The sequence below is a fragment of the Microtus oregoni genome, unplaced genomic scaffold (genome assembly GCF_018167655.1).
Source record: "Microtus oregoni isolate MIOR12 unplaced genomic scaffold, Mior012 000012F_ref0000307, whole genome shotgun sequence".
NCBI classification, from domain to species: domain Eukaryota; kingdom Metazoa; phylum Chordata; class Mammalia; order Rodentia; family Cricetidae; genus Microtus; species Microtus oregoni.
This window is the reverse complement of record NW_024543071.1, coordinates 3830904-3850839: the sequence shown is the minus strand read 5'-3', so window position 1 is coordinate 3850839 and position 19936 is coordinate 3830904. Positions and strand designations below refer to the sequence as shown.

Genomic DNA, 19936 nt, shown 5'->3' with positions numbered 1-19936 from the left:
ATTCAAAGGAACTAATTGTTTCCAGTCCTGATGAAACTTTTAAGATTCAACTGCATTGAAGCCTTCCCTCCCGCACTGCACTTGTGCTGGAAAGATGAGCCATGTGATGACAGTGGCTTTATCAAAGGCCATTTGCCGTCATGTCTGCATATTTGTGGAAGTTACAATTTTTAATATTCTTTTCATTTTTTAGTCCTTTTACTAGCACAAGCTTATCATTAATAAATTTGCATTTCTACAATATTCTTTGAGGTTCTGTCCCAGACAGGGTCTCACTAATGTAGCCCTGGCTGGCCTCGAACTCACGGACATGTGACTGCCCTGCCTCAGGCGCTGAGATTAAAGGGTACAGCACCACAGCTGGCTTGAGTGTCTGTAAAAGTCACAGGTGCAGATTATTTTCTCCAGGAGATTATAGTCCTTTCCTCTTTCTCACTACACATGAAACACCCAACAAAAGCAGAATTTGTCCCAAAGAGTGGTGGATAGACTGCACGGTGCAGGTGTGCCTCAGCTGGTGGGTAGACTGCATGGTTCAGGTGTGCGTCAGCTGGTGGACAGACTGAATGGTGCAGGTGTGCGTCAGCTGGCGGATAGACTGCCTGGCGTAGGTGTGCCTCAGCTGGTGGGTAGACTGACTGCACAGTGCAGGTGTGCATCAGCTGTCGGATAGACTGCACAGTGCAGGTGTGCGTCAGCTGGTGGATAGACTGCACCGTGCAGGTGTTCATCAGCTGGTGGGTAGACTGCACCGCGCAGGTGTGCGTCATCTGGTGGATAGACTGCATGGTGCAGGTGTGCGTCAGCTGGTGGATAGACCGCACCGCGCAGGTGTGCATCAGCTGGTGGATAGACTGCATGGTGCAGGTGTGCATCAGCTGGTGGATAGACTCCACAGCACAGGTGTGCATCAGCTGGTGGATTGACTCCACAGCACAGGTGTGCATCATCTGGTGGATAGACTCCACAGCGCAGGTGTGCATCAGCTGGTGGATTGACTGCATGGCGCAGTTGTGCATCAGCTGCTGGATACACTGCATGGCGCAGGTGTGCATCAGCTGGTAGGTAGACTGCACAGTGCAGGTGTGCATCAGCTGGTGGATAGACTTTACGGTGCAGGTGTGCATCAGCTGGTGGATAGACTGCATGGTGCAGTTGTGCATCAGCTGGTGGGTAGACTCCACAGCACAGGTGTGCATCAGCTGGTGAATAGACTGCACAGCACAGGTGTGCAGAGAGACGCGGCACAGGCCTCAGCTGGGATGTCTTAGTTCCATGAGAACTAATGTCCTTCATGGATAGTGATCAATTCTAAAATCAGTTTCCTTTCAGCCAGCTTTGGTGTCAGCTGTCTTTTTCTGAGAAAGCACGCTGCTGGCCAGAGTGCCCTCTTGTACTTGGTGTTCTAACCTCGTGTGACCCAGAGGTTTCCAATATCTAGCTTTGGTTTAAATATGTGATATATTTACTAAGATGGGTGTTAGTGTTTCATGGAATAGTACCAAATCATTTGCCTTGAAATCATTTTAATTGTGTGTCTGGTACAATTATTGATTCTTGTGAGCCATGTATGGTTTATTGTACCGTTCTTTCCATTTGCGGGCATGTAATGTCCCCCACTCTCTGGAGAGTATTGGTTCTGGGACCTCTGTGGCGACCAAAGTCCATGGTCCTTGGCTCCTGCTAAAACATGGTGTGATGTACGCGGGCACCTCAGCCCTGCTCAGACTTCTGAGCATCTCCAGGCAGCCCGTCCTGCAGAAGAAACGCTATGGAAGCAGTGTCATCCTGGGTTACTTAGGGAATAGCGACAAGTCTGCACACAATCATACAGATCTTCTTATTTTTAGAATATTTTTATCTATGGTTGATTGACTGTGTGAATGTGGAATTCACGATGCAGAGACCCGACTATGCCTGCAATTTCTTTAAAAGCCAGTATGCCCAGTATAGAAATAGTTTTGGAAATTTGTGATAACAGTATGCACATGTAAGCCATGAAGCCATTTTGGTGTTTTTTTATTTTTTCTCTTGTTGGCTGGTGTGGGGAGTTTGAATGTTTCTGGGCTTGCAAATGCTTCCCACACAACAGGAGCAAACCAACAAGGCAATTTCAGTGTGTTGTTTTTACCTTCACTTTGTTTTAGGTTGGTATTAATAAAGTTCTCTGTTAGGAGGCATGCCTGACTGTCCTGAGTTACTCATGGCTGCCCTTCTCATTTCCTTTTCTAGAGGTATATTGCCACTGGAGAACTGGGGAAAGCTACCGACACACTGGATTCTACTGGGAAGGTAACGGACGAGAAGCCATATGGTACGGAACCTCTAATGCCATTTTCCTTGGCAATTAAAGTTTGTGTGATTGCAAAATGCAGAACTTAAGTAGTGTGTGGTAGCGTCTGTTGGTAATCCCAGCCCTGGGAGGCTGAGGCAGGAGGATTGCAGTTCCAGACCAGCCTGGCTACACAGTGAGACCCTGTCCCCAAGCAGAGTTACAAACAGCTATGGTGTGCGATGTTTCCAGCTCTCAGTGATCTCTCTAGCTGAGCCCATCACGTCCGACTGTGCTCTGAGTTCCACTGAGTTTCTAAGTGATTTCCCCAAGTTTTTGTAATATTCAGAATTACTGTATTTGTAGCCAGGATTTAGGATGTTTTTTCCCCATGAATGAGTACCAAAACCCTGGTGGATCTGACCTGTGTCATGCCTCTCCTGGTTTTTTAAACCGACTTCCCGGCTGTTGAAATACATGTGCCCGAGTTAGTCCTGCACAAGTCAGCGTGTGCAAAGATCCAGCAGGGGAGAGCTAATTCTCTGAAGGAGAAGGGAACTCCCCAGGGCCCACCTTAATTTGTCTGCTATTCTTTCACTACTTCAAGAAAGGGAAGATAAATGAACTGGTCTCCTAGCAACTCCCACAGCGCAGGAGCTGTTTCTAGTGCAGCACTCGGCTGTCAGGGAGTTCACCTGCATCGTGATGTCAGCGACTCTGAGTTATTTGTAGGCATTCTGGTTTTTCCCCGTGTTTGACATTAACTCTTCTTGATTTGACTGCAGACAGTGTAATGTCTGCTTCCCTGTGCTTTTGTGTTGATTGCCCTTACTACGTATTCCGTATTACGCCAGTAGCAAGGACGACCTTCTCTTGTTCATAATGGCTTCACTTGCCCTGCCAATATCTCTGCGCCAGGTAGTAGTTCACTCAGTTAATCAAGCAATATAATGAAAATTAAAACCACTGATTGATTTCCACATCCTTGATGTTGAAGTAGGGTGAAATTATTGTTGGAATTGGTGAATGCCGGCATTCCACTAAATCCGCTCATTAGGTGAAGCCCAGCTATGACTTTCAGTTAGTGGGGCTTTTAAGGCCTAAGAGGCGTAAGGCGAGAGGCGGGGCGGACTTTCAGAGTACGCAGGGATGCTGGCGGCAGTGACACCCAGGTGAGTAAACCTCCTGTGTCCTCATCCCCATTGGCCAAGCATAAACCGGGAAACAAGCTTCAGGACTGTGGTGGAGGAGGGCCGTGTGGAGGGAGCACCATGGTGGAGGAGGGCCGTGTGGAGGGAGCACCATAGTGGAGGAGGGCCGTGTGAAGGGAGCACCATGGTGGAGGAGGGCCGTGTGAAGGGAGCACTGTGGTGGAGGAGGGCCATGTGGAGGGAGCAGCGTGGTGGAGGAGGGCCATGTGAAGGGAGCACCATAGTGGAGGAGGGCCGTGTGGAGGGAGCACTGTGGTGGAGGAGGGCCATGTGGAGGGAGCAGCGTGGTGGAGGAGGGCCATGTGAAGGGAGCACCATAGTGGAGGAGGGCCGTGTGGAGGGAGCAGCGTGGTGGAGGAGGGCCGTGTGGAGGGAGCAGCGTGGTGGAGGAGGGCCGTGTGAAGGGAGCACCATGGTGGAGGAGGGCCGTGTGGAGGGAGCACTGTGGTGGAGGAGGGCCGTGTGAAGGGAGCACTGTGGTGGAGGAGGGCCGTGTGGAGGGAGCAGCGTGGTGGAGGAGGGCCGTGTGAAGGGAGCGCGGCTGGAAGAGGATTTAATTCTGTCTGCCCTTCCTAACCTGTGCTCGGAGTGTGTCTAACATCTTTATTTGTCATCCCCCAATTAATAGTGGTTCAGCTTCCTATCGTGGCTGAAGGGTGATGGGTGGCAGGCACACAGACACGCACGATCTCACGGCTCTGGTAGTAGCTGAGGCAGAGCGGATGGTCGCGTGGACCAGGGCACTAGTGGCAGAGCTGGGGCAGTTTTAGCCGGAGAGAGAAGTCAGCTGAAGTGCAGCCTGGACTACTGATGCACTGGATGGGGTGGGAAGGAGACGTCAGTTGTGACCTGGGCTTCGCAGTTACAAACCTGGTTGGAGAATGCTGCCATTCATTGAGTGGGGATAACTGGCGGGCAGCTGAGAGGATGCTTTCTTCCTAGCCTTAAGCATTTTGGAATCTTTTTTGTCTGCATTGCCTTTGTTAATCTGTAACTTCGTGTTAAAGATGAGGTTAGAGAGATGACCCCCCCCTGGTCAGCTGTGAGCACCTGAGTTCCCATCCCCAGGACCCGTGTAGGTCTGCGCCTGGAGCTCCCTAAACCTAGAACTCCTAAGGGAGCTGGAGGCAGAGACAGGAGACTCCAGAGGTCACGGGCCAGCTACTTCGGCATATGCAGCAGCAAGCATGGTGAATGAAGTTGTCTTCTGACCTCCGCGTGTGTGCTCCCATCTCATGTGCACGGGGTGGGCACACACAGGCACATGCACACACAGGCACATGCACGCACAGGCACATGCACGCACAGGCACATGCACGCACAGGCACATGCACGCACAGGCACATGCACGCACAGGCACATGCACGCACAGGCACATGCATGCACACACACACTGTCACAAATTTTTAAAAAGTGAAAGAAAGCACAGTACATCGATGTGCTGAGTCCTGAAGACCATGAGGGGGGCTTCCCTCCAGCCCGGACAGAAGCATCCACCACAGTGTACTGAGTCCTGAAGACCATGAGGAGGGGCTGAAGACCATGAGGTGGGGCTTCCCTCCAGCCCGGACAGAAGCATCTGCCACACAGTGCAGTGAGCAGTGCTTGAGACCCTGGAGGATGCTGGTTCTAGACACTGTTTGTGGATTGGCAGGATTTTTCTGTTTCCTTTAGTAAATCATGAAGTATTTGCTATCTGAAGCCACAGTGGGCACCAAGGACAAGAAGAAGGGGTTTAAACTCTAGCTTCTGCCCTGAGGAACTGACTGCCTGGTGGGGAATTCTGTTTTCAGCCATCCAAGGCCAGGATTCTATTTCCCTTAGGATTATCCTGAAATAAAATCCGAAACACAGTGACCTGTCTGCATAAAGATATATTTAAAGTCAACGTAATGCAGCACACAGACTATAAAGACGAAATCAAAGTAATTTACAGTAAGCGCACCAATATGCAAACGCAAACTCTAGGACACCGAGGGCTCCAGGAAGTAGCAGACCTGAACCACTGACCGCACAGGCACAAATCTAAAGTGAGTTCAGGTGTTGTGCCAGGAATCAGTACGTATAAAACTGGAGAAAAATGATTTGTATTGAAACATAAGGTGGCGTGAAGTTCTGGCCGTCTCCTTATATTGACATTTATTTGTATTTAAGCTTTGTTATGAAGTTTTATACAGTGAACAATAGATAAATTCACAGCTCAGTTCATTATCACAAAGCAAACACCAGGTAGCTATTGCCCTAGTGAAGAAGTGGATTTCTTAAACCTCGCTCCCTGCCCATGGGAGCAGGCTCCTCTTCCTTCTTTTCTCAAGGTAGACACTAACTTCCCCATTATGGCGATAGCCCATACACAGTATGTATCCTTCTGTGCTGGGATTCTCCCGTGTGTATATGTGAGATTTATCCCTGCGCGCGCGCGTGTGTGTGTGTGTGTGTGTGTGTGTATGTGTGTGTATACGCACGCCTGCTGCCCATGAAGTCCAGAAGAGGGCATTGGATCCCCTAAGACTGGAGTTACAGGCAGCTGTGAGCAGCTGTGTGGGTGCTGGGAACCAAACCCGAGTCTGCAACAACAGCAAGTGCTCCTCACTGCTGAGCCCTCTCTCCTGCCTACACTCGTGTGTCCATTTCTGCTGGGTTTGGGGTCCAGGACTCCATGCTTGGGGGCAGTGCTGTTTATCACAGCCTTGTGCCTAGGCCTCTTCTGTTAACAGACGTGTGGGCTGTTCCCAGTTTGGAACTTCACAAAATAAAGCTGTATTTTGTGTTCACTTCTCTGATGTTTAGACCTAGGATTGCTAGGTCACAGGGTGGTCAGGTGTTTCACTGCCCTGGAGATGGTAAAATAGTTTTCCACAGTTGCTGTGTTTCCTCCACAGTGTGTAGTTCCTCACGGTCTATATCTTCAGCAGCACGTCACATCACGTCAGTGTGCACTCCCGCGAGTGGGCCACAGTCCTCTGACACTGCTGTGGTTTCTGACAGGAGTGGTGTGGGACAGTACCTTGGCCGTCTTCCTCTGTGCACCTTCTGCTTGGGTGTCTGTCTCGCCTTCTCCTTTCTCTAGTGAGATACCTCTGTCGTGCTGATTTGTTTGAGTGAAGAACTCACCTCCACCTGTATGAACGCACACATTTTATGATTCATCTATTTATTTTACATCTGAGCTACAGCCTCTCCTTCCCATCCTCCCCTCCCAGTCCCTCCCCCCAATTCCTCCCTTCCATCCCCCCAATCCCTTACTCTCCCGTCTCCATCCAGGAAAGAGCAGGTCTCCCATGAATATTAGTAAAATGCAGCGTACATGTCAAGTTGCAGTAGACTGAGCATGTGCCGTATTTTAAGGCTGGGAAAATTGACCCAGTGTGATGAGTAGGGTCCCTAAACCAGGAAAAGAGTCAGAGACAGCTCCTGTTCCTGCTGTTGGGGGAGCTGACAGCTGTCACATGTATGCAGAGTGCCTAGGTCAGTACCATGCAGGCTCCCTGGTGTCCATTCTGCCTCTGCGAACTCCTGTGAGCCCAGCTTAGCTGATTGTGTGAGCCTTCCCATGGTGGCCTTGACCCATGTGAGCCTTCCCAAGGTGGCCTTGACCACCCGTGTGAGCCTTCCCATGGTGGCCTTGACCCCTCTGGTTTCTACACTCCTTCCTTCTTCCTCTCTTCTTCTGTAGGATTTCCGAGCGCTGCCTAACGTTTGCCTGTGGGTCTCTGCATCTGCCTCCATCAGTTGCTGAATGATGCCTCTCTGTTGACATCTGGGCTAGGCACCAGTCTGGTCACGGGAGATGGCCACTTCAGGCCTGTTACCCACTCTTGCCAGAAATCTAAGCTGGGGTGCTCTCCGTGGGCTTCTGGGAGATTCCACTGAACCAGGCTTGCACCCGACCCCAAAATGTCCCCCAGCAGTCTCCCTCAGCACTCTCCCCTACACACACCCCCACCTGATGCTCAAGTTCCCCACACCCGCTCTCTTCTATTTCCCCTTCCCAGGGAGATGGGACGTCCCCCATGAACTCTCCTTACCTAGGCTCTCTGGGTCTGTGGATTGTAGCATAGTTACCCTTTCTTAACAGCTAATATCCACTTGAGTGAGCACATCTCATGTTTGTCTTTCTGGTTTATCTCACTCAGAATGATGTCTTTTCTAGTTCCATCCATTTGTTTTCAAATTTCTTGGTGTCCTTGTTTGTTTGTTTTGGTCTGGTTTGGCTTTTCATGACAGGGTTTCTCTTAACATATCCTTGTTTTTAACAGCTGAGTAATACTCCATTGTATAAGTAGACCACATTTTCTTTGTCCATTCTTCAGTTGAGGGTCTTCTAGGTTGTTTCCAGGTTCTGGCTATCACAAATATAGCTGCTGTGAACAGAGTTGATTGAACAGCTGTCCTTGTGGTGTGATTGAGCATCCTTTGTGTACCTGCCCAAGAGTGGTATAGCGGGGGCTTGCGGTAGGTTAGTTCCCAATTTTCTGAGGAACCACCACATTGACTTCCAAAGCGGCTTACAAGTTTGCACTCCCACCAGCGACGGAGAAGTGCTCCCCTTGCTCCACATCCTTTCCAGTGAGTTCTGATCTTGGCCATTCTGACATGGGTAAGATGGAATCTCAGAGACATTTCCGTGATGGCTAAGGATGTTGAACATCTCCTCAAATGTTTCTCTACCATTTGAGATTCTTGTTGAGAATTATGTTTATATCTGCACCCCATTTTTAAATTGGATTATATGGTTTGTTGATATCTAGTTTCAGCCCCCTGTCAGATGTGGGGTTGGTGAAGAACTTTTCCCATTCTGTAGGCTGCCATTTTGTCCTCCTGATGGGTCCTTTGCCTTACAGAAACTTTTCAATTTCATGAGGTCCTGTGTATTAATTGTCAGTCTTGGTGCCTGTGCTATTGTTGTTCTGTTTGTGAAGTTGTCTCCTGGGCCAACGCATTTGAGAGTATTTTTCACTTTCTCTTCTCTGGGTTCAGTGTATCTGTATTTATGTTGAGGTCTTTGATCCACTTGTACTTGAGTTTGTGCAGGGTGATGAATATGGATCTATTTGCATTCTTCTACATGCCGACATCCAGTTAGGCCAGCACCATTGGTTGAAGATGCTTTCTTTTTTTTGTATAATTTTGACTTCTTTGTTGAAAATCAGGTGTCCATAGGTGATGCACAGTTTTTTTAAGCAAAAAATATTTTTCTATATTCTAGAAATTTTTATTGCTTTGCCTCTGACAGTACATATACAATCCATCATTTTTCCCTTTGTAGATGTCCAGTTGGCCCTGCACTTTCTCCATTATCCTGCATGTCACAAATCAACACCTTAGCAGGTGTGGGTTTGTCTGGAATATGCGTTGTCTGCTCAGTAATGTTGGTCCATTCTGGTCTCAGCACCAAAGGGTCTGTGATCTTGGAGGAAAGATAAATCTCCCCACCTTGTTTATTATAGATCCCCTAAAAATAGCTATTTTATCAAAGAACTTTATCCTCCCTCCCTCCCTCTCTCTCTCCCCTCCCCCTCTCCTTTTCCCTCCCTCCCTTCCTTCCTCCCTCCCTTCCTTCCTTCCTTCCTTCCTTTCCTGAAATTTAGTTTGCTTTTAAATCATGAACAGAGAGTAAATTTGGGAGGGTTGTGAATTGTCCTGGTCTCATGCAGGTAACCACAGCTGTCCTGGACTCATGAGTGGGATAGCCATATCATGTCCAGAGGACAGTATTAACATAGTTTTTCTATGATTTTTTTATTCTGTTTTCTCCACATTTAAATGTTAAACTAACTTCACATTTCTGGAGCTGGTTTAATTTGGTCAGCATATATTATATATACATGGTGGATTTGATAGGTGAATATTTAGTTAGGGTTTTTGCATCTGTGTTTGTGAGTGGGATTACCTTGTATTTGTTTTTCTTCCCTGCCCCCAACTTCACCCTCTCAGGGTTCTGATTGGGCCTAAGAATTAGGTCAATGTTGCCGTGCAGTGGTAGCCCAAACCTTTAATCCCAGCACTCAGATGCAGAGGCAGGCAGATCTCTGTGAGTTCGAGGCCAGCCTGATGTACAAGAGCTAGTTCCAGATAGGCTCCAAAGCTACAGAGAAACCCTGTCTCCAAAAAAAAAAGAAAAGAAAAGAAAAGAAAAAAATTAGGTCGATGTAAAAAAGGTGTTACTGATTTTAAATGCGGTTTTATCTTCATGGTGCTGGGTGCTGGAGAGAACCCTGGGCTTCAGAGTGGCCCTGCCTCTGAGCTCTGCCCTCGGCCCTGCTCTTCTTGTCTCTTAATGGCCTTTCCATTTCCTGAGCATTTGTGCCCAGCTGAAACTACTTCTTTTTCTAATATTTGGTAGTACTTACTGGTAACATCTCTGGGATGTTCTTTTATAAAGAAGTTAGAAAATTATGAATTTTTTAAACTCTGTCATTCTGCTGTGAGCTCTGTAGTTCAGGTAAGTAGCTGCGCTGTGTGCATGGGGGGATCCATGCGTTGTAAGCAAGTGGCTACTGCGCGGCCTGTTCATGTGTGTTATATAGTTCGTGTGTGTTATATATATAGTTCGTGTGTGTGATAGTTCGTGTGTGTGGTAGTTCGTGTGTGTGATAGTTCATGTGTGTTATATAGTTCGTGTGTGTTATATAGTTCGTGTGTGTGATAGTTCGTGTGTGTTATATAGTTCGTGTGTGTGATAGTTCGTGTGTGTGATAGTTCGTGTGTGTTATATAGTTCGTGTGTGTGATAGTTCGTGTGTGTGATAGTTCGTGTATGTGGTAGTTCGTGTGTGATAGTTCGTGTGTGTTATATAGTTCGTGTGTGTGATAGTTCGTGTGTGCGGTAGTTCATGTGTGTGATAGTTCGTGTGTGTGATAGTTCGTGTGTGTGATAGTTTGTGTGTGTGATAGTTCATGTGTGTGATAATTTGTGTGTGTTATATAGTTCGTGTGTGTGATAGTTCGTGTGTGTGATAGTTCATGTGTGTGATAATTTGTGTGTGTTATATAGTTCGTGTGTGTGATAGTTCGTGTGTGTGATAGTTCATGTGTGATAATTTGTGTGTGTTATATAGTTTGTGTGTGATAGTTCGTGTGTGTGATAGTTTGTGTGTGTGATAGTGCATCCTTGGCGCAGAGAACTCACCTCTTCGAGATCTTATGGTAGTAGCGTAGTTAAATCATGGGACAGCTGTTTTGCTGGACTAAGACCAGCCTTAGATGCAGCCAGTGTTTCCCTGCTTCCCCTGTGCCACCAGCCTGGCTTCTGTTACAGAATAGCCTGCTCTGTTGGCTGTCTGGTCCTAACAGTGGATAAATGAGTGGCCCAGTGACTTTTAAATGCCCTTCAACCTGGAGATTATATCACCCTGAGCCAATTAAATCCCAGCAAGAACAAGAACGTCTTGAGTGCCCTTTTAATAGTGTATGTTATCTCAGAAGAAAAACTGTCTTTGTCCTCAAAGCTCAGGATTTGTTGGTGAGCCGGGATGAACAGCACATGCACCCCAGATGCCTGAGCTGTGTAGTCAAAGGGAGACGGTACACAGAAGTGGAATGAGAAGGAACATGCCTTGGTATTGTGTGTGTGTGTGTGCATCCATGTGTGTGAGTGTGGATACATCCATGTGTGCATATCTGTGTGTGAGTGTGTGTTGTACATCTGTGTGTGTGTTGTCCGTTTGTATGTGTATGTCCACGTGTGTATATGTCTCTGTGTATTGTACATTCATGTGTGTATATTCGTGTGTGTGTGTGTGTGTGTGTGTGTGTGTGTGTGTGTATGTGTGCGCATCCATGAAAGGAAGCCCCTAAAGCAGGGCAAAGGTGAGCATGTTCACAGGAAAGGAGTGTCAGGAGTGGACAGCCGTCTTGTCGGAACTGCCTGGCTAAGTTAATGCACTGGGCCAGGTCTATCAGCCATGGTGTTTCCTTCCGCAAGTCCAGCCTGGTGGTAGCATGGGCCACCTAGATTTGGCAAGCTCAGAATAGCACAACTAAGGTGTCAACTGTGATTCTTTCCTCATGTCACAGTGGAGTAAAACTTTTCCATGGGAGAGTCCTCAGCCAGACTTCTAGCCACATCTCTGTGCGGTGGCCCGGACAGGGCTGCTTGTCTGCGCTCTGCCGTGTTTTGCTGCGGCAGAGGCTGTAGCCCTTCACTGGCCACGTCTCACAGGTTCCAGTCTTGTTCGTGGTTAGCTCACAAGGTCGCAGTGAGGCTGAGGCTGTCTACACAGTGCTCCCCAGTGCCGTTGGAACAACTCAGCACAATAATGGCTGCCTAATATTTGTCAAATAAAATCCAATGTACATTTTACCAAAAAAGTTTAAATTGTCTACAGAATAGTAAAAACACTGACAGTAACCTAAATGAGCTACAGAATATTTCCAAGCCGCGGTTTATTCTTGATCGTCTGTAGATTGACAGCCCAAGCACTGAACCTGAACGGCTGTCTCACCGTGTCCTTCTGTTGGATGCACCAAAGGAGCCTGGGAACACGACTGGCGTGTGAAAGGCTTTGGATACAAGTCTGTATCTGTACAAATCTTCTAAAATCGGCCTTTAAATGCTGAGTGAGCTTACCAAAGCGCTTGCTGCGTGCATCCCTTTTCTGTTCTGGTTTGTTTGAGCTGACTGACAGTGATCATTTAAAAGTAAAGAGAAGTCCCAGGCGGAGAAGGACTGGGAAGACAGATCAATAGCTCTGCTCGGAGACCGAATTGAATGTATGTGTATGAAATTTATCTCGTGGCATAGAGCAGTTAAATTCTATGAAGTGAGACTTAAGGTGCAGCGGTGGCCACTGTCCTCTGTGTGTGACAGACGCTCAGACATTGAGCCCTTTGATCACCTGGTATTGATTACTGTAGGCCATGTCTGCAGCTAATTTTATATCCTTCATGGATTCTCTACAGCCGCCATCAGAGTCTCCAGTGGTCACGACGCATTGTTTTTAAGTGGGGAACAATTAGGTTAGGGTGAGACTTGAACTAAGGGAAATTAAGTTTCTATAAAGAATAACATAAAATTTGCTTTGCATCTCATGAATATGCATTTTATTCCTTTCAGCAAGGTAGCATTTGACCTATAAGACATACACTGTAATTTATGATGTTTTTTTTTTTAGTTATTTATATAGGTGTTTTGCCTACTTATGTCTGTCTGTACAACACTGTACCTGGTGCCCTCTGAGGCCAGAAGAGGGCATCAGATCTACTGGGATTTGAATCATTGACTTGCAAACCACCATGTGGGTGCTAGGAGCTAACTAGGCGCTGAACTGTGGAACCGTGTATTTTATTGAAAAATAATAGTAATAATTTTTCAGAGCTGTTGTGGCTGTTGCCTCCATGGCTATGCTGTCTTTTCTTGATTGATTTTTGGCAGATAAAATAACACAAGAAGATATTGAAGGCGTTCTGCAGAAGTTCACTGGGAATATAATGCAAGTCCCCCCACTGTAAGTTCAGTTACTGGATTTATGTTTAATTTATCATCTATAGGTTACAATCAATAATTAGAATAAAGTGGGCTTTTCTTTTGCTCTGTTTCAATCTGGACATTGTAAATAATCAGAAAGAGATGAGCAGATTCAGCCTGGATGCAGAGCTTTGGTCCCGAGACAGAAGTGCATTTGATCTGTGCTGGGCGTTAGCACAGCCTGGTCCCTCTGCGTCCCATCTCACCGACAGATATCAGGCAGTGGCAGACCCAGAGATGTCACTTTCCCTAAATTTACAGCCAAAGGGCTGTGTTAAAGCAAGAGGCCTGTGTCAGAGTCCTAATGTGTGCCCCCCCCCCCCCGAGTCCTGACAGAATATCCAGCAGATAAAAGTCGTAACTTTGTAAAATGTGAGCATCAACTGCCTTACCACGCGTCTTGGTGCACTACGGTGTCTGTGACAGAGCCCCACAGACTCGGGGCTGCACCCGTGGTCCTGCTACATCCAGCCAGAGGTGTGGCTGAATTGTTCGCCAGTGAGAGCCTGCCTTCTCCCAGATGCTGCCCCTGGTGAGGCAGAGGGATGAAGGCATCTATCTGTCTGGGGCAACAACTTCTTCCTGAGGGCTCTGGGCTATATGACCTGGTCACCCTTCAGAGGCCTCTCTTCCTAATGCCGTCATCTTGGTATTGAGAGTTTGAGCAGGTGACTGGGAGGGGAGGCACTTGGCCCCTCTTAGTCACATCTGTGTGTGCTTTAGTAGGCCACACCAGGATACATCACTGACAGTTCGTTAGGATTTAGATTTTATCTGTATTAGAAATTTTGCTTTTGTTTTCGCCATGAACACTGAAATGTATCCGTGGAGATACATTTCTTCAAGATTTTTCTCAAACATAAAACTATGAAACTTTTAGCAAAATCTGCATAAAATGTTTTAATCATTTGTTAGACTAAGTTAAATCTGTATGTTTATTTATGTGGACGGCCTTAGCATTTTCTGTGGTTATTCATGAGTCTGTGGTGTCACGAGACTTCAGAACACAAAGCTTTGTTTACTGTGAGACATTTTTCAGGGAGAAGCTGCTGCTTCTGGGTTGGGGGCTAGTAAAGGGAGCTGCCAGAGTCATCTCCAGAAAAGCTGAGGAGGAAGACGGGTGCTGCCCACTGTTTATATCCTTCGCAGAGACAGGAGTAGACCAGGAGAAAGGGCTAGCTTTGGAAGGGTCTTCAGTGTAAGGAGCTGCTCATCGTCCTCCACCCCTCTGGGAGTTACCTGCTCAGCCCCCACCACCTCTCTCACTCACTCTCCTCACTAAGCTATTCTGCGCTGAAGAAGGATGGCCAAAGGCTTTCGACGTTAATGAAGAGAGGCGAAGCGGTTGAGGCCAGACCTGCCAGACTAGTGACTGTCTACAGCATCTCCCTCCTGAGGTTCCAGCCACCGCTCTTCACATTAGGTAGGACGGAGAGCGTCGGAATCGTCTGCTTTGCACGTATCTTTACTTTGTGTTTGGCTAATGCTGGAGAAGAGCTGTTTGTTGGTTCCTGGCCACCCGGCTAGCTTAGACCCGAATTAATCACACAGAAACTGTATTAATTAAAACACTGCTTGGCCAATTAGCTCTAACTTCTTATTAGCTAACCCTTACATTTTAATTTAACCCATTTCTAGTAATCTGTGCATCACCATGAGGTTGTGACCTACCAGCAAAGTTTCAGCACATCTATCTCCTGCAGCTCCATGGCATCTCCCTCTGACTCTGCCTTCTTCCTCCCAGCATTCAGTTTAGTTTTCTCCGCCTACCTAAGTTCTGCTCTATCAACAGGCCAAGGCTTTTTCATTAATCAATAAAAGCAACACAGAGACAGAAGGACCTCCCGCATCAGGTCTTTTTACATAGAGTAGATCCTTTTGGTCTTGGAATATTTTTAACTATAAGAAAATTTTATGGTCTGATTTCATGAGGTAAATAAAACTGACTCTATAGAGGTTCTGAAACATGTAACTGGGCTAATTTCCAGATGTTTTGTGGTCATTTTACTATAAACTTGGGAGTAAAATACTTTAGATCTCTTCAGAGAGGTAGATAGGGAATGTGTGTTTTCAAGATCTTAAAGTTGGAGGCTGGAGAGACGGCTCAGCGGTTAAGAGCATCGGCTGCTTTTCCAGAGGACCTGTGTTTGGTTCCCAGCACCCACATGGTGACCCTCAACCTTCCATAACTCTTAGTCTCAGAGGTTCCCACACCTCTTCTGACCTCCTTGAGTACCACATACACACATGATACTCAGACATACATGCAAATAAATTCCCCACGCATGTAACAATAGAAATAAATATAAATTCATTTTTATCTTACATATACTTTTCCTTCCGTTTTGATTCATACTTTATGCATTTCATTTTAGAGTAAATGTTGATCTGCCCCTTTAAAGCACAGCATATTTAGTTTTGGGATAAAAGGTTGTGTTCATCCCTTCTCTGTGACCTGCACGTTAGCACCAACGATGTAAGATACGGGGGAAACGGGAGACAGAAGTGTTGTTGGACACCTGCTCACAGTTTGAGTTCAGGTCATCAATTTGAGCATGTGATCTGTATTTGAAGTAGATTTAAAATAAAAAAAAAAACCTTGTTTATATAATTTAAAAAATGTTTACATAGTTTTAAAAATGTGGTTGTTAGTCCCCGGGCTCCTTGAAATCCATCCAGCCCTTAATTTCAGTCATTGTGGCTAGAATCCCTTCAGACGGTGTTTCTCCAGCGCTCCCTTCCCTCACCGTCCCTGCTTCTCCTTGGCGTCCTTATTCCAGGTGCAGCAAGTGCCTGCAGAGGTGGCACGGTAAGAAAACAGGCTTACTTACGCTCACGCTTCCCGATTCTAACCGGCTTGACAAATAATGAAGAAAAACCTACCATTCACTCTGTGAAAGCGCAGCCCCCTCTTTGGCAGGGCAGACAGACGCCATGAACGATCATGGTTTCCTGGCTGCGTGTCAGTCAGAAGTGCCTCGTGGTACTGACTGGAGAGTGTGGAAGGGCAGGTGTGAGCAGCTCGTGGTCCCAGGCTTTGCTTCATCTTGCCTCAGTAGCCCCCAGCTGAGGGCTGTAGGGAAGAATTAAAATCCCCAGGGGCTGAGTTTCGATTATTCTTCCAGATCTCTTTATTTGATTGATACAACTAGAAATAATGTGTACCGTGAGCGGGTAGCCACTCGGGGCGTGGTCAGTCGCTTCCCATAGGCCTTGCTTTCTGCCCAGTGTGTGCAGCCACGCTGATGGGACGCTGTCAGCTTTACAGCACAGTGTGGTTTTAGGTTATTTTATGGTTTTTAGCACCCCAATGTGGTTCTTTTCAATGCCAAAGGGATTTTTTTTGGTGGGTGTTTAGTTAAATTTTTCAAATGTTTTAAAATCTGAAAATACTTAAGAAACCTACAGTTCGTGATAGAAAAGCTGGGATTTCTATTTAAAACCTATTAAGTGAACAAGGCTGAGGTATTGACATGGTATGGCTTGCCAGTTAATTTAAAATGTGTTCATGACTTTCTGCCTGTGCCGCACTGACTTTTCAATCTCACACACACATATGCTGCTGGATGAATAATTTATGGTTAGCACATAAATATTTTATGGCTCGATTGTTTGCATAGTGCGTTTCTACATGTGTTGAAGAACATCATTTTTATGTAAAGTGGATCTCTCAGAGGTCAGCTTTTTACCGTGTCCCTGCTAACGTTCCAGATGTTGAGTGCGGAGGAGGCTTTTACATCAGAAGCTTGGTCAATGACATTGGCAAAGGTAAGCAGAAAAATGAATTATGAATTATCATTTAGAGAGTAATGCTCCTTTTTGATGGGAGAGGGAATTTTCTGTTTTTCGCTTTTCTGAGGAATTGAACTGTTGCAGCTTTTAGCTCAGATGCACTGTGGGTTTATAGGCTGCACTCAGAAGCCCCGGCAGCTGCAGCGAGGCGCTGGTAATGGGGGAGGGCGTGAAACACGTCGAGTGGCAGAAAATGAACACAGTGATAATGGATGAAAAAGACAACTTTTTTTTTCAAGTAAAAAACATCTTAACTCAAAGCGGGGCTCAGGAACAAAAAGATTATTTACATCGATACAGATCATTTTTTTCTTTAACCTGGAAGCCACAGTCTTAGAAGCACCCAGAAAGTTCTGGTTCTGCCTGTTCTGTTCCCTGGTCACGTGACAGTGGACAGGTCACATTGTCCTGTGTGCAGAATAAGGGGGGGATATTTACCTCATGGGGTTGCTTCAAGTGCTAAGTGGTTTTGAAAAGCGGGTGTAAGTTTAAACCACGAGACAGTCTTCCCTACTTCAGTCCTGGTTTACCTCAGCCGCTGGACTCCCGCGTTGGTCCGTCACCCTGGCGTCCAGGTAGCGTTCTGCCGTCTGGAAGTTTGCAGGCTGTGAATACTGCGTAGCTCACCTCACATTTTCACTTTGGGTATTGTAGAGCTTTCTTCCTGTGCCAACGTGCTGGAGCTGACCCGCACCAAACAGGGGCCATTTACCCTTGAGGAGCACGCCCTCCCTGAAGACAGATGGACCATCGATGACATCACACAGGCCCTTCAGCACTGCCCATCCCTTCTGCCAGAGGAGTCGGCGTTTAAAAAGCCAAAATCTGAGAAATCCAATGACCAGGTTTTAAGCTATGAATATATAACTCTAAGCGAGACAAAGAGAGAAGAGGATGCAATTAAGACCCTCTGAGACCGGCCTGGGAAGGTCATTTCCTGGTTGGTGTGTGGACCCTGACCCAGGAGTGGCCATTTCTTTGCAAGATTTCTTAATGCCACTCAGTGATGAATGTGATTGGATTCAGATAAATAAGCTTTCTGGATTTGATCTTTTCTTAGTCTTTTTCATATGAAAAAGTAAACAATTTTCTAATTACGGAAAACAGGCAGTTCTGTTAGTCTCGCAGAAGCAAGTGTACCGAACGTCACGTTTGCTTTGTTTGAACTGCCAGGGGCTCCACTGCTCTCAGATTCCTTGAGTATATTTGAAGTGCTCAGTATTGAACTGTTCTGTTTGCAGAGCTCACGGCTGTTGTGAAGCCCTGTGCTGATTGACTGTAGGCCTCTGTGGCTGTGTTTCTCAGATCTTGACAATGAATATATTTTCCTAATAAATATTCACAAATGCACAAACCTCTGTTCTACCTCTAACAGAATGTAATAGTTTAATATGTGTGTAATCTCCCATGTAGAGCAGAACTCAGCTCCTGTACCTCTCTCTGTATTGGGGCAGCTATTTATGTGGTCACCCACATTGTATCAAATTTCTAAAAATGTAGATTTTTAGAATATAAGCTAAAGAATGTATCTTTGGATTAAAATTCTCTCCTGCCTGCTCGTCAGTGTGTGTCTGTGCCTCTCGGTAGAGCTCTGGACCCCTGGCATGGTTTCTGTATGGTTTACTCCTTCAGGTGATACTGTGTCATGGGCAGAGTGGTCCAGCATCCTCAGCTCCCACAGCTCCTTCAGGTGATTCTGTGTCATGGAGAGAGCAGTCCAGCATCCTCAGCTCCCACAGCTCCTTCAGGTGATACTGTGTCATGGAGAGAGCAGTCCAGCATCCTCAGCTCCCACAGCTCCTTCAGGTGATACTGTGTCATGGAGAGAGCAGTCCAGCATCCTCAGCTCCCACAGCTCCTTCAGGTGATACTGTGTCTTGGGGAGAGCGGTCCAGCATCCTCAGCTCCCACGGCTCTCAAATGCTTGTTTCACAAAACTCAGGAGTTCTCACCCCTTCAATGTGAAAATAGCAAATTTCATGAGTACCTAATTTTTTTGTTATGGGAGTATGTATTGTTCATTTATTTGTGTGTTTTGGGTTCTTGGAGACAAGGTCACCCTAACCCCAGATAGTGGAGTTGGAAATGTGGCTCAGTGGTCAAGAGGACTCATTGCCTTTCCACCGCGCGGCTCCTGCTATGCAGACCTGAAGGGACTCAATACCCATGTTTGTCTTGTGGGCACCTGTGAATGCGCGTGTCTCCATGCATACACAGATAAAATAGTTACTTTAAAAGGTGTCTAATTAAAGCCAGGGTGACTTCACACACTGTGTAGCCAGGCTCCTCCTGTTTCCACTCCCAGCTGCAGCCGTTACAGCATGCACCCCTGTGTCATGTGTGTATCGTGCAGATATGTTCAGCTGCAGCCGTTACAGCATGCACCCCTGTGTCATGTGTGTATCGTGCAGATATGTCTAACTGCAGCCATTACAGCATGCACCCCTGTGTCATGTAGGGATGGAATGTATCGTGCAGATATGTTCAATTGCAGCCATTACAGCATGCACCCCTGTGTCATGTAGGGATGGAATGTATCGTGCAGATATGTTCAGCTGCAGCCATTACAGCATGCACCCCTGTGTCATGTAGGGATGGAATGTATCGTGCAGATATGTTCAGCTGCAGCCATTACAGCATGCACCCCTGTGTCATGTAGGGATGGAATGTATCGTGCAGATATGTTCAATTGCAGCCATTACAGCATGCACCCCTGTGTCATGTAGGGATGGAATGTATCATGCAGCTGTGACAACATTCAGAGCTTCATTTTCTAAAGTATATTTTCAAAAAGAAGATTTATTAATTATTTCATAAAATACAAGTTTGTATGATTTTCAGATTACCATTCTTTTTAAAAGTTGTTTCCTGTAACTAAATAAATATATAAATTGATGGTCTTAATATGGTTACTGTAATGTAAACCTAATATAAAAAGTTTGATGCTTCAACAGAATACTCCCAGCATATTGGCAACATTTTTAATAAAAATGTTAAAACTACTTCTGAGCAGGCAAGACGGTTCGTCAGGTAAAGAGAGGTACTTGCCCCACGCCTGGTTGTTCCTGGGCAGCCTGCGTGGTGGGAGGAGAGAACCAACACCAGCAAGCTGTCTGCATCTTCTCCGTAGCGTGAGCATGCCCACCCCACCCCTCCACACATAAGAAATGAACTTTTTCTAATTTAAAAACTA

At 46.5% G+C, this 19936-nt stretch overlaps 1 protein-coding gene across 1 annotated transcript in view; it reads left to right on the top strand.

Moving 5' to 3' along the window:
- Positions 1 to 18301, top strand: part of Trub1 (TruB pseudouridine synthase family member 1) — a 38903-nt gene extending 20602 nt beyond the window's left edge. The window contains exons 4-8 of the mRNA XM_041661450.1: positions 2233 to 2314; positions 12859 to 12931; positions 14235 to 14374; positions 16663 to 16719; positions 17398 to 18301. Coding sequence (XP_041517384.1) covers positions 2233 to 2314; positions 12859 to 12931; positions 14235 to 14374; positions 16663 to 16719; positions 17398 to 17657 — 612 coding nt within the window. The 3' untranslated portion in view covers positions 17658 to 18301. The remainder of the gene's footprint in view (positions 1 to 2232; positions 2315 to 12858; positions 12932 to 14234; positions 14375 to 16662; positions 16720 to 17397) is intronic.
- The last annotated feature ends 1635 nt before the right edge of the window (positions 18302 to 19936 follow it).